The sequence below is a fragment of the Ranitomeya variabilis genome, chromosome 2 (genome assembly GCF_051348905.1).
Source record: "Ranitomeya variabilis isolate aRanVar5 chromosome 2, aRanVar5.hap1, whole genome shotgun sequence".
NCBI lineage: Eukaryota > Metazoa > Chordata > Amphibia > Anura > Dendrobatidae > Ranitomeya > Ranitomeya variabilis.
Window position 1 is genome coordinate 485,999,987 of NC_135233.1, and position 15,151 is coordinate 486,015,137.

The following is a 15,151-nucleotide window of genomic DNA, read 5'->3' on the forward strand; positions in this document are numbered from 1 at the left end:
TATGTTATCCATTAGTACTGAAGGAAGGTTGTTTTCATTTTGGAGCTGTAACGTTTATGATGGACAATAAACTACATGCTGTGTTGATTTAAAACCCTGTGCCAGGTGTATCCAAGAACTGAGAACGTGAACCACTACAAACCATAATGCTTGATCCAGTCGGCCCTAAAAATGCAAATTGTTCCCACTTAATCCTGCGTGTTGATCAACTTTCAATACAAGGATTTTGTAGAATTCCATAAGTATTTGTCATTTTCTTTTAAAAAAAGAGCTAAGCCATCTTTTAAACCATTGACTCTTCCAGCTGAAGCCAGCTCCTAAGGCAGGTTGTTCCACAGATTATATTTTCACTTACCTCCTGATTTAATTTGTATTTTGTGAAGAATAAAATGAACAATGCGAATCCTACAAATGACATAAAAAGGACATCAGTATTAGCACGAGGAAAACAACTAATAGTACCAACAAGCTGTCAGTAAATGCATCCCTACAGATCTACAAAAAACTACACAAACAAAATCTGTAATATGACTATTTTGTCCTAAACTGTAAAAAACGTTGCTATAGTTGTGTACGGGAACAACGGACGTACACATAGGGAATGTGGAGATTGCACATGTGCACCTTTACTTAATTCAGGACAGGGATGAAGACTTTCTATTCTCAGTGTTCGGGGGTCCAGTGGTCACAACCCTAGCAATTAGCAAGTTATCCCCTATTAATAGGACAATATAATGTTTTGGGAACAACTAGAGATTAGTGAATAACATAGCAGGACCCTGTTCCAAGGTCAGTATTCCGTGGACCCTGGGAGAGTCATGCGCATCGCCTTCAACCTGCGGGCATCCTCGTCTCCTCTTTTGACTAGCTAGCCTGGCACGAGATCATGTGTGCCACTCTCCACAGTGGTGTCTGAAATCTGCATCCAATGCATGTAGAAAGAAATCTAGTATGTGATTACAACAGAAAAAAAGTGGCACTATCTTTGTAAGTCAACAAGAAGGTGACTACATTTTAGTAACGTTTCTCCTTATGGAGAGTGACATACCAGCTGGCTTGTCAAACTAAGGAGGCTTATTCGCCGTGCAATGCTCCTCTGGGAAATTAAATATGCAAATACCTCTTCTGAGAAAAAGAGGACTTAACTCTATAGCGCCACCTGTTGGAAGTAGCGATCCTACAAGTCACAATCAACCCTTTAACGGGTCATGCAATATGAATTAAGATAAAAGCCAAATCAGTATCTCAATTCGCAGACACAGTGTTTTGGGCTGTTGGCCCTCGTCAGTGCGAAGCATGAGAACTGATTTGGCTAGGTGAGAGGCTCTGGACTGGGGTCTAAGGGGTAACGGTTCTCCTTATGGAGAGTGACATACCAGCTGGCTTGTCAAGGTAAGGAAACACCGTGTCTGCGAATTGAGATACTGATTTGGCTTTTATCCTAATTCATATTGCATGACCTGTTAAAGGGTTGATTGTGACTTGTAGGATCGCTACTTCCAACAGGTGGCGCTATAGAGTCCTCTTTTTTCTCAGAAGAGGCAATTTGCATATTTAAATTCCCAGAGGAGCATTGCACGGCGAATAAGCCTCCTTACCTTGACAAGCCAGCTGGTATGTCACTCTCCATAAGGAGAAACGTTACTCCTTAGACCCCAGTCCAGAGCCTCTCACCTAGCCAAATCAGTTCTCATGCTTCGCACTGACGAGGGCCAACAGCCCGAAACACCGTGTCTGCGAATTGAGATACTGATTTGGCTTTTATCCTAAGTCATATTGCACGACTCGTTAAAGGGTTGATTGTGACTTGTAGGATCGATACTTCCAACAGGTGGCGCTATAGAGTTAAGTCCTCTTTTTCTCAGAAGAGGCAATTTGCATATTACATTTTAGTAATTACTCTACCTTTTGTATTTGCAAATATTCTTATGTTTTAAGAGGACTCAATCTTACTGGTCAGGTAATAGGATGGAAACTTTTGTGGCCTCAATAGCTTTGCAAACAACATTTTGTACATATAAAAGTAACATTAGGAATACTCAGAGTGCAGTATATACTGTATATTGTACAAAGTCTATTCCAGGAGTGCAAAAGTGGTATAAAACACAACTAAATCCATTGTATACCATCACCTGCTTGTTTCGGAGACATGTTCTTCATTAAGATTTGTGGTGCCTTGGTCTGGATTCTTGAGAAGTCTGACATATTTCCTGAAAATGTCAGGAGGCGCCCGCACCCCATAAAAAGTCTTTTTTCCATCTTTAGATTTCTACAAGATAGTAGAAACCATTATATGAAGACCTTCATTGAAAACAGTTTTTACATTGATTTTCTAGTCCTTACAATCATTAGTATGCTTTATGAACACTAGATTATCAGTTTCTATATACAGTACAGACCAAAAGTTTGGACACCTCATTTAAAGATTTTTCTGTATTTTCATGACTACGAAAATTGTACATTCACACTAAGGCATCAAAACTATGAATTAACACATGTGGAATTATATACTTAACAAAAAAAAGTGTGAAACAACTGAAAATATGTCTTATATTCTAGGTTCTTCAAATTAGCCACCTTTTGCTCTGTACTGTACCTTATCTGAAAAACTATCAAGTTGCTGATTATTGCTCTTTTATTTGTTGTATACGATATATAATGTGGTCAGTGCATAATTGTACAATGTATAATGTGGTGAATGGGCAGAAGGTCAACCACAACTCAATCCAGTAAACTCTACCTTTTATCTCTTGAGGTTGTTAAAAGTTATTAAAAGGGCAAATGATTCACTCTCACATCCGATTCCCATATACAAGTGCTATCCATGTTATAGCACTCGTACCTGTGATAGTCTATGGGGCCTTCTCCTTACTGTGATTGAGCAATATGTGGAAAATCATGGAGAGACGTCTGATTTTGATTTGAGCGTCGAATAAAAATTGGCAATGCAAGTCAATGAGCCAGTGAAAAAAAAAAAACAGACTGTACTCGGATAACAGCCAAGTGCGGTCCAATTTTCACAGACTATCAGAATGGAGAAGGTGGAAAAACTTTTTTTTCACAATTTTACACGTGCAAGAAAAACAGATGACACTTAGACGACACTGTGATCATAGTCTGATCAGATTATTCAATCTGTTTTTCTCGTACTTGGAAAAATCTGACATGTGAATGAGCCGAAATGCTGTAATTTTACCTTGTGTAATGGACGAACATGACGCACGAGCTCAATACCCTTAGAAACTTGATATTAATATCAATTGCAAGTATTAGGCTATGTTCAATAGTAAAAGTAAAGACAAAATGTATTTTGTGCCCCAGAATCCAAAGCTTCAATTTTCCAATTTTTTAGTTTGCACTGCCACTAATTCACACAGGAATTATAGTCATGTGAAATGTGACTAATATGTCTCGGGAAGTGTATCAAATCATCAGAAATAGGTAGCATGCTATTTATTCTTGCTACATTTTTTATGATTTTTTTTTTAATACACATTAAAATGATTGCAAATTCCCCTGTCAACAGATAAGCAATGGATCCATTTTGGGTATTCTGTGAGTAGTGTGCGCTGTGTGCATCCAATATGTGAGCAGTGTGTACCCTTCATGTCTCTAAGGCAGTGCTCCCCAATTCCAGTCCTCCAGAGCCACCAACAGGTCATGTTTTCAGGATTTCCTTAATATGGCCCAGGTGAATATTGCATTACCTGGAAAGGCAAGAATTCAATCACCTGTGCAATACTAAGGAAATTCTGAATACGTGACCCTGTTCGTGGCTCTTGAGGACTGGAGTTGGGGAGCACTGCTCTAAGCTGTTAACACTGTGGGCCTGATTCATGAAAGCTTTTGCACCAAAATAGTCGTAAAAAGCTTTGAAAAGTCACAACATTTTGGGACAACTGCGAATGGGCTAAAATGTTACACTTTTTGGTGTTTTATCGCCACTTCTGTCAAGTTCTGACAATGGGGGCAGAGCTGGGGCAGGATGAGAGCATGGCGATCGCCGCTCATCATAAGATTTGCTAAGCCACAAATTTTACTCCAGCAGGGAGTGCAGTAATATTTGTGATGGAGGAACACACGACCTCTCACCTGATTTATTAAGAGGAACTTCTCACTCCATTCTGCACCCTCATCAAGACCGGCATGAAGATCACCTGTCTTGATGAGTCAGGGTTTGTGTGGGCTGTATCCATCTACTATGTGAGTGGTATGTGCTGTTTCTACTGTGTGAGTACTGTGTGCTCTGTATTCATCCAATGTGTCGGCAGTATGTGCTGTATGTGTCTAATATGGGGGTCAGCAGCCCAGACATCTTGGCTATACATGGCCCAGAAATTTCTGATGGCTGCCCTGCCTATCCACACACCTCATTGCGGCATACAGAGAAGAAAATCTTATCCCGCAGCAGAGATCTGTTTGTCTATGGTCTCAATGTAGCCTCACATATATTTAAAAAAAAAAAAGTTCACAAAGTTGTAAATGTTACGTGTTATGGAACCACTCAGTACCCAGAATATGTTGTGCAGTTATATGTATGAATAATAGGTTCCATGTGAGATGCATCAGCCCACAGGCTGCGCCCCTGGGCAGAGGGGACAAGATATCCCCCTTCTGTCCTCCCCCCACCTTTGTAATTCCCACAGTAAATATCGGCAGGCTCCAGCCCCCTGTGGCTATTGTAATGTATGTCTGGCCTGCTGCTTTTCTAATAATATATTTTGTGTCCTGTGAATAAAGTGTTGTGAGACTAGAAATACGTGGAGAAGCAGTCAGCTTTTATATGCTCTCATGTAATCAAGGAATTCCAGCCAGCGTCCTTCATTCAGACTCCAGCCAAAGCAAAGTGGACCTCCTCAAACACGGGGTGGTACTGAAAGAGGTACCCCAGCTTGGTAGACCCCGTTACACTGGTGGTAGACAGCGGGATGTGATACCCCTTCTACAGGAGGAAAGGAATGAATGGAAAACAACTACCAGAAGTTAAAGAGGACTACATTAAAAGATCTGGTGGAAGCCCGAGGGTTAATCGCCAGCAACAAAACAAAAGCGGATTTGATAGCAGCCATCATGGAACACGACAGTGCAGCGCCCCCCAACGTGAACATGGAGGAGACTGAATTCCAGAGGGAGGTGAAATACAGACTGGCGTTCTATGGCCCAAACCCTGCAATAGAGATCATACGAGAGGTGATGGCTGATGTGCGTACTGATCTGAAGGAAAAGATGGCCGAGCGGACCAGGATGGAGCTAACCAAGATGGAGATGGCAGAGCGGACCAAAGTGGAGCTGGCCAAGATGGAGATGGCAGAGCGGAGAGAGGAGAGTCAGCGAGCAGGGGGAGCTCTGGCCTCCGACCAGGTACCTTCAACAGTAAGCCACAAAAAGATCCAGTATAATGCCTTCCGACAGTTGGGGGGAGGCAGAGGAAGACATTGATGGCGTTCTGCAGGACTTTGCGCAGTGTGCCCTTCATCAAGTGAAGCCGGAGGAACGGGTTCAGATTCTGGCCAGCAAGCTGACAGGCCGGGCAGCGGATGCCTATCGCACGGTACCTGATGAGGACTGTATGGACTATGAGCGGATCAAAGAAGTGATCTTGGCCCGGTATGCGCTGACACCAGAGGCATACCGCCAAAAGTTCCGCGGACTTATAAAATGAGTAACCGATACCCCCGCTGAATGGGCCTGTAAATTACGGCGGTCACTGCTACAGTGGGTACAAGAGAGCCAAGCAACCACTAAGGAGGACGTCCTCCAGCTCTTCTTGTTAGAATGATTCTTTAATGGACTAACCCCCGAGACACAGGAATGGCTTTGGGACAGGCGGCCAATGACTCTTGAGGAAGCCGCTCGCCTGGCCGATGAACATAATGACACCAGGAGGCCTCAGTTGTCCGGATCAAAGATGGTCACTAAGAGTCCGCCCATGGACCTGGAGGGCCCCAAACCACCGAAGATTGTAGGGGGACCAGCTAGAAACCCGGCCTACCACAGTTCCCCTGGTGCGCGATGTGTTATGACCCCAATGGCGAGGGTCTCAGAGAAACAAGTAAGTCTGCGACGTACAAAAATCCAGCTCATAGGGCAGTGGTAACTGGGTTGACCATATATCTACTCCTAACGCCAACACTAGAAGTAGCCGGGGAACATGCCTACGTTGGTCGCTAGATGTCTCGCGCCAGCCGGAGGACTAACTACCCCTAGAAGAGGAAAACAAAGACCTCTCTTGCCTCCAGAGAATAGACCCCAAAAGTAGGATACAAGCCCCCCACAAATAATAACGGTGAGGTAAGAGGAAATGACAAACACAGAGATGAACTAGGTTTAGCACAGAGAGGCCCACTTACTAATAGCAGAATGTAGTAAGATAACTTATATGGTCAACGAAAACCCTAACAAAAATCCACACTGGAGATTCAAGACCCCCCGAACCGTCTAACGGCCCGGGGGGAGAACTCCAGCCTCCCTAGAGCTTCCAGCAAGGTTAGGATACAGATTATGTGCAAGCTGGACAAAAATGTAAACAAAAACAAATAGCAAAAAGCAAGAAAGCAGACTTAGCTTAATTTAGCAGGAACCAGGATCAGTAGACAAGAGCACAACAGATTAGCTCTGATTACAACGTTGCCAGGCATTGAACTGAAGGTCCAGGGAGCTTATATAGCAACACCCCTGACCTAACGACCCAGGTGAGCATACAAGGGATGGCAGACATTCCCAGAGTCAAATCACTAGTAACCACTAGAGGGAGCCAAAAAGATAAATTCACAACAGCGATGCCACACCTGCCGTCAGCTGGGCCACCTGCAAAGACAATGTCCCAACCGGACTCAGCATACCCAGTGGCCAAAGGCAGGAACAGCTACCTTCAGCCGGGCCACTGTACACTGCTACCAAGGCGAAGCTGACCCAACATTGGGGGGGCTACAACTAACCAAGGGGTGGAAGAAATGGAGGAAGTGCTGCATGAAGTAGACCCCGTGCAGGCAGCCCGGGCAGATAATCGACAACAGCATCGACAGGTCATGTGGGTTAATGGGAAATGCATGCAGGGACTAAGAGATTCCGGAGCAACTTTGACCCTTGTGAAGCCTCATCTCGTCCGGGACCAAGAGAAGACGGACCAGACAGTGGCAGTCCGTGTAGCAGGGGGAGCCATACATCGACTGCCCACTGCCAGGATTCACCTGAACTGGGGAGTCGGGGATGGCCTTGTTGAGGTCCGCTTGATGGAGGATTTGCCTGCAGACGTCTTGCTGGGAAATGACTTGGGGCCCATGTTGTCTGCCTTCTCGGTTGCCCCTCTGGCTGAGACATATCCTGTGACCACCCGAATAGACAAGTTCGAGCTGCAGAGGCGGAATCACACTTAGAGGAGGCCCAGGTAAGACATCCCAGCCCTACATGTATTCCCATAGCCAGACACATTTCTTGGGCCACCCCAGATGAATTTAAGAGGGAGTTACTTGAGGATCCTTCATTGGAGGGATATCGTGGGAAGGCACAGGAGGGGAGAGGGGTACTGGAAGGGGAACAGTTTATATGGAAGCAGGGACTCCTGTTATGACCCCAATGGCAGAGGGTCTCAGGAATAAATACCAAGTCTGCAAACACAAAAAACCAGCTCATAGGGCAGTGGCAACTGGGCTGACCATATATCCAATCCCAGCACCACAAATAGAAGTAGCCGGGGAACGTGCCTACGTTGGTTCCAGACGTCTCGCGCCAGCCGGAGAACTAACTTACCCTAGAAGGGAAAAGAAAGACCTTTCTTGCCTCCAGAGAAAAGACCTCAAAAGTTGGATACAAGCCCCCAACAAATAATAACGGTGAGGTAAGAGGAAAAGACAAACATAAGAATGAGCTAGGTATTTAGCAAAGAGAGGCCCACTAGCTAATAGCAGAATATAGTAAGATGACTTATATGGTCAGCAAAAACCCTATTAAAATATCCACGCTGGATATGTTATGACCCCAATGGCGAGGGTCTCAGAGATATCAGCAAGTCTGCGAAGTACAAAAATCCAGCTCATAGGGCAGTGGTAACTGGGTTGACCATATATCTACTCCTAACGCCAACACTAGAAGTAGCCGGGGAACATGCCTACGTTGGTCGCTAGATGTCTCGCGCCAGCCGGAGGACTAACTACCCCTAGAAGAGGAAAACAAAGACCTCTCTTGCCTCCAGAGAATAGACCCCAAAAGTAGGATACAAGCCCCCCACAAATAATAACGGTGAGGTAAGAGGAAATGACAAACACAGAGATGAACTAGGTTTAGCAAAGAGAGGCCCGCTTACTAATAGCAGAATGTAGTAAGATAACTTATATGGTCAACAAAAACCCTAACAAAATTCCACACTGGAGATTCAAGAACCCCCGAACCGTCTAACGGCCGGGGGGAGAACTCCAGCCTCCCTAGAGCTTCCAGCAAGGAAAGGATACAGATAATGAACAAGCTGGACAAAAATGCAAACAAAAACAAATAGCAAAAAGCAAGAAAGTGGACTTAGCTTAATCACGCAGGAACCAGGATCAGTAGACAAGAGCACTACAGATTAGCTCTGATATCAACGTTGCCAGGCATTGAACTGAAGGTCCAGGGAGCTTATATAGCAACACCCCTGACCTAACGACCCAGGTGAGCATACAAGGGATGATAGACATACCCAGAGTAAAATCACTAGTAGCCACTAGAGGGAGCCAAAAGGTAAATTCACAACAGTACCCCCCCCTTAGTGAGGGGTCACCGAACCCTCACCAAGACCACCAGGGCGATCAGGATGAGCGGCGTGAAAGGCACGAACTAAATCGGCCGCATGCACATCAGAGGCGACCACCCAGGAATTATCCTCCTGACCATAGCCCTTCCACTTGACCAGGTACTGAAGCCTCCGCCTGGAGAGACGAGAATCTAAGATCTTCTCCACCACGTACTCCAACTCGCCCTCAACCAACACCGGAGCAGGAGGCTCAGCAGAAGGAACCACAGGCACAACGTACCGCCGCAACAAGGACCTATGAAATACGTTGTGAATGGCAAACGACACCGGAAGATCCAGGCGAAAGGACACAGGATTAAGGATCTCCAATATCCTGTAAGGACCAATGAATCGAGGCTTAAATTTGGGAGAGGAGACCTTCATAGGAACAAATCGAGAAGACAGCCATACCAAATCCCCAACACGAAGTCGGGGACCCACACCGCGGCGGCGGTTGGCAAAACGCTGAGCCTTCTCCTGTGACAATTTCAAGTTGTCCACCACATGATTCCAGATCCGCTGCAACCTATCCACCACAGAATCCACTCCAGGACAGTCAGAAGGCTCCACATGTCCCGAGGAAAAACGAGGATGGAAACCGGAGTTGCAGAAAAATGGCGAAACCAAGGTGGCAGAACTAGCCCGATTATTAAGGGCAAATTCAGCCAACGGCAAGAAGGTCACCCAATCATCCTGATCAGAAGAGACAAAACACCTCAAATACGCCTCCAGAGTCTGATTAGTTCGTTCCGTTTGTCCGTTAGTCTGTGGATGAAAAGCGGAGGAAAACGACAAATCAATGCCCATCCTACCACAAAAGGATCGCCAGAACCTGGAAACAAACTGGGATCCTCTGTCCGACACAATATTCTCAGGAATGCCGTGCAAACGAACCACGTTCTGGAAGAACACAGGAACCAGATCAGAAGAGGAAGGCAGCTTAGGCAAAGGAACCAGATGGACCATCTTGGAGAAACAATCACATATCACCCAGATGACAGACATGCCCTTAGACACCGGAAGATCAGAAATGAAATCCATAGAGATGTGTGTCCAAGGTCTCTTCGGGACAGGCAAGGGCAAGAGCAACCCGCTGGCACGAGAACAGCAAGGCTTAGCTCGAGCACAAGTACCACAGGACTGAACAAATGACCGCACATCCCTTGACAAGGAAGGCCACCAAAAGGACCTGGCCACCAGATCTCTGGTGCCAAAAATTCCCGGGTGCCCTGCCAACACTGAGGAATGAACCTCGGAAATGACTCTGCTGGTCCATTTAGCAGGCACAAACAATCTGTCAGATGGACAAGAGTCAGGCCTACCAGCCTGAAATCTCTGCAACACACGCCGCAGATCAGGAGAAATAGCTGACAAGATAACTCCTTCCTTAAGAATACCCTCAGGTTCAGCGACTCCAGGAGCATCAGGCACAAAGCTCCTAGACAGAGCATCGGCCTTCACATTCTTAGAACCTGGTAAATACGAGACCACAAAGTCAAAACGGGAGAAAAACAATGACCAGCGGGCCTGTCTAGGATTCAGGCGTTTAGCAGACTCGAGATACATCAAATTTTTGTGATCAGTCAAGACCACCACACGATGCTTAGCACCCTCGAGCCAATGACGCCACTCCTCAAATGCCCACTTCATGGCCAACAACTCCCGATTGCCCACATCATAATTTTGCTCTGCCGGCGAAAACTTCCTAGAGAAAAAGGCACAAGGTCTCATAGTAGAGCAATCAGGGCCTCTCTGCGACAAAACGGCCCCTGCCCCAATCTCCGAAGCATCCACCTCAACCTGAAAGGGAAGTGAGACGTCAGGCTGGCACAAAACAGGCGCCGAAGTAAACCGGCGTTTCAACTCCTGGAAAGCCTCCACGGCAGCAGGAGCCCAGTTAGCTACATCAGAGCCTTTCTTGGTCATATCCGTCAGCGGTTTAACAACGCTAGAGAAATTTGCGATAAAACGACGGTAGAAGTTAGCAAAACCCAAGAACTTCTGAAGACTCTTAACTGACGAGGGTTGAGTCCAATCATGAATAGCTCGGACCTTGACTGGATCCATCTCCACAGCAGAAGGGGAAAAAATGAACCCCAAAAAGGGAACCTTCTGTACACCAAAGAGACACTTTGAGCCTTTTACAAACAAAGAATTTTCACGCAGAATCTCAAAAACCATCCTGACCTGCTCCACATGCGAGTCCCAATCATCAGAAAAAAACAGAATATCATCCAGATAAACAATCAAAAATTTATCCAGATACTTCCGGAAAATGTCATGCATGAAGGACTGAAAAACTGAAGGTGCATTAGAGAGCCCAAATGGCATCACCAAGTACTCAAAATGACCTTCGGGCGTATTGAATGCGGTTTTCCATTCATCGCCCTGCCTAATGCGCACAAGGTTGTACGCACCACGAAGGTCTATCTTGGTGAACCACTTGGCACCTTTAATCCGGGCAAACAAATCTGACAACAGCGGCAAAGGATACTGAAATTTGACAGTGATCTTATTTAAAAGCCGATAGTCAATACAAGGCCTCAAAGATCCGTCCTTTTTGGCCACAAAAAAGAATCCCGCACCAAGAGGGGAAGAAGAAGGACGGATATGCCCCTTCTCAAGAGACTCCTTGATATATGAACGCATCGCGGTATGTTCAGGTACCGACAGATTAAACAGTCTCCCCTTAGGAAACTTACTGCCAGGAATCAAATCTATTGCACAGTCACATTCCCTATGAGGAGGCAGTGCACTGGACTTAGACTCGCTGAAGACATCCTGATAATCAGACAAATACGCCGGAACTTCCGAAGGCGTAGAAGATGCAATAGACAAGGGCAGGGAATCTCCGTGAATTCCATGGCAGCCCCAGCTTGACACTGACATAGCCTTCCAGTCCAAGACTGGATTATGGGTCTGTAACCATGGCAAACCCAAAACAACCAAATCATGCATTTTATGTAGAACAAGAAAACGTATTACCTCCCGATGTTCGGGAGTCATGCACATGGTAACCTGTGTCCAAAATTGCGGTTTATTTTTTGCCAATGGCGTAGAGTCAATACCCCTAAGAGGGATAGAATTTTCCAATGGCTCAAGCACAAATCCGCAGCGCTTGGCAAATGACAGATCCATAAGGCTCAGGGCAGCACCTGAGTCCACAAACGCCATGACAGGATACGATGACAGTGAGCAAATCAAAGTTACAGATAGAATAAATTTAGGTTGCAAATTACCAATGGCGACCGGACTAACAACCTTAGTAAGACGTTTAGAGCATGCTGAGATAACATGTGTAGAATCACCACAGTAGTAACACAAGCCATTCTGGCGTCTATGAATTTTCCGCTCATTTCTAGTCAGGATTCTATCACATTGCATTAAATCAGGTGCCTGTTCAGACAACACCATGAGAGGATTTGCGGTTTTGCGCTCCCGCAACCGCCGGTCGATTTGAATAGCCAGGGCCATAGAATCATTCAGACCTGTGGGAATGGGAAAACCCACCATCACATTCTTAATGGCTTCAGAAAGGCCATTTCTAAAATTTGCAGCCAATGCACACTCGTTCCACTGGGTCAGCACGGACCATTTCCGAAATTTTTGGCAATACACTTCGGCCTCGTCCTGGCCCTGAGACATCGCCAGCAAGGCTTTTTCTGCCTGAATCTCAAGATTGGGTTCCTCATAAAGCAAACCGAGCGCCAGAAAAAACGCATCAATGTCAGCCAATGCCGGATCTCCTGGCGCCAGCGAGAAGGCCCAATCCTGAGGGTCGCCCCGTAAAAAAGAAATAACAATTTTTACTTGCTGAGCGGAGTCTCCAGATGAACAGGGTCTCAGGGACAAAAACAATTTACAATTATTCCTGAAATTTCTAAATTTAAATCGGTCTCCGGAAAACGGTTCAGGAATCGGTATCTTAGGTTCTGACATAGGACTTCTGATAACATAATCTTGTATGCCCTGCACACGAGCAGCAAGCTGGTCCACACTTGTAATCAAGGTCTGGACATTCATGTCTGCAGCAAACACAAGCCACTCAGAGTTAAAGGGGAAAAGAAAAAAAAAAATGAGAGAGAGAAAAAAAACCTCAGAACTTTCTTTCTTATAATCCCGCTTCTGCAATGCATTTAACATTTAATACGGGCCTGGCAAACTGTTATGACCCCAATGGTGAGGGTCTCAGAGATATCAGCAAGTCTGCGAAGTACAAAAATCCAGCTCATAGGGCAGTGGTTACTGGGTTGACCATATATCTACTCCTAACGCCAACACTAGAAGTAGCCGGGGAACATGCCTACGTTGGTCGCTAGATGTCTCGCGCCAGCCGGAGGACTAACTACCCCTAGAAGAGGAAAACAAAGACCTCTCTTGCCTCCAGAGAATAGACCCCAAAAGTAGGATACAAGCCCCCCACAAATAATAACGGTGAGGTAAGAGGAAATGACAAACACAGAGATGAACTAGGTTTAGCAAAGAGAGGCCCGCTTACTAATAGCAGAATGTAGTAAGATAACTTATATGGTCAACAAAAACCCTAACAAAATTCCACACTGGAGATTCAAGAACCCCCGAACCGTCTAACGGCCGGGGGGAGAACTCCAGCCTCCCTAGAGCTTCCAGCAAGGAAAGGATACAGATAATGAACAAGCTGGACAAAAATGCAAACAAAAACAAATAGCAAAAAGCAAGAAAGCGGACTTAGCTTAATCACGCAGGAACCAGGATCAGTAGACAAGAGCACTACAGATTAGCTCTGATATCAACGTTGCCAGGCATTGAACTGAAGGTCCAGGGAGCTTATATAGCAACACCCCTGACCTAACGACCCAGGTGAGCATACAAGGGATGATAGACATACCCAGAGTAAAATCACTAGTAGCCACTAGAGGGAGCCAAAAGGTAAATTCACAACAGGATATTCAAGAACCCCCGAACCGTCTAACGGCCGGGGGGAGAACACCAGCCCCCTAGAGCTTCCAGCAAGGTCAGAAATCACATTTAGTACAAGCTGGACAAAAATAGTAGCAAAGCAAGTAACTCAAAAAACAAAGAAGCAAGACTTAGCTTAATTTTGCAAGAGCCAGGACCAGCAGACAGGAGCAACAGAAGGATCTGATTACAACGATGCCAGGCACTGGACTAAGGATCCAGGAAGTTAATATAGCGACACCCCTGGACTAACGACCCAGGTGAGTGCCAAACAGAAAAAAGACAATCCCAGAGTCATACCACTAGTGACCACAAGAGGGAGCCAAAAAGTCTAATTCACAACAGACTCCTCTACCGCATCACAGAGCAGCACCACACAGGGATGAGCCCCACTATAAAACGACAGCTGGTAGTTCCCAAGAAGTATAGGCAGGAGTTACTGCGAATCTCTCATGACATACCCTTGGCCGGGCACTTTGGAGTTCGTCGCACCAGGCATCATCTGACACAAAACTTCTTTTGGCCGGGGGTAACCTATGATGTTCGTCAGTACTGCCAGACCTGTGACAGTTGCCAGCGCATTGGCAAGAGGGGAGATCGATGCAAGGCCAAATTACGCCCCCTCCCCATTGTGGAGGAACCATTTAGCCAAGTAGCGGTCGATCTGATAGGGCCATTAGCTAAACCCAGTCCGTCAGGGAAAAGGTATATATTGACAGTGGTAGATTATGCCACACGGTATCCAATCCAGAGGCGGTTGCGTTACCTAACATACTGGCAGAGACGGTGGCGGCTGCCCTGCTCCAGGTTTTCTCACTGGTTGGATTTCCCCGGGAGATTATCTCGGACCAGGGTACCCAGTTTACAGCAGAGGTGACCAACCAACTGTGGAAGCTGTGCGGTGTAAAGTCCATTAGAAGCGCCCCGTACCACCCGCAAACCAATGGGTTGTGTGAACGCTTTAACGGGACGTTAAAACAACTCATTGGGACTTTTACCAGGACCTACAGGGACTGGGAGAAATTCTTGCCTCACCTCCTGTTTGCCTATCGGGAGGTGCCCCAAGAATCCACGGGGTTCTCCCTGTTCGAACTGGTATATGGGAGACGGGTAAGGGGACCCCTAGACTTAGTGCTAGAACACTGGGAAGGGGAGGGCATCATAGAAGGGGTACCTATTGTACCCTATATGCTGGAATTCCGGGACCACCTGACCCAGGCTGTACGTGGGAACATGCAGGTGGCCCAGGGGCGCCAGTGCGTATTGTACGATCGGAGGGCCAGAGAGCGCACCTTGGAAATAGGGCAGAAGGTCCTGGTGTTAGAGCCCACTAGGCAGAACAAGTTCCAAGCTGCATGGCAGGGGCCCTACCAGGTAGTGGGGAAAATAGCCGACACCACCTATAATGTCACCGATTGTGACGACCCCAGGGTTATCCACATGTTCCAC

General features: G+C 46.3%; 1 protein-coding gene across 2 annotated transcripts in view; it reads right to left on the reverse strand.

The window, feature by feature from the left end:
• Nucleotides 1–15,151, reverse strand: part of ANO9 (anoctamin 9) — a 112,166-nt gene that overhangs the window by 58,982 nt on the left and 38,033 nt on the right. For both annotated transcript variants that reach the window (XM_077287862.1, XM_077287861.1), the window contains exons 4-5: nucleotides 2,133–2,269; nucleotides 356–405 (exon numbers count right to left, since the gene is read on the reverse strand). In XM_077287862.1, the coding sequence (XP_077143977.1) occupies nucleotides 356–405; nucleotides 2,133–2,269 (187 nt within the window). The remainder of the gene's footprint in view (nucleotides 1–355; nucleotides 406–2,132; nucleotides 2,270–15,151) is intronic.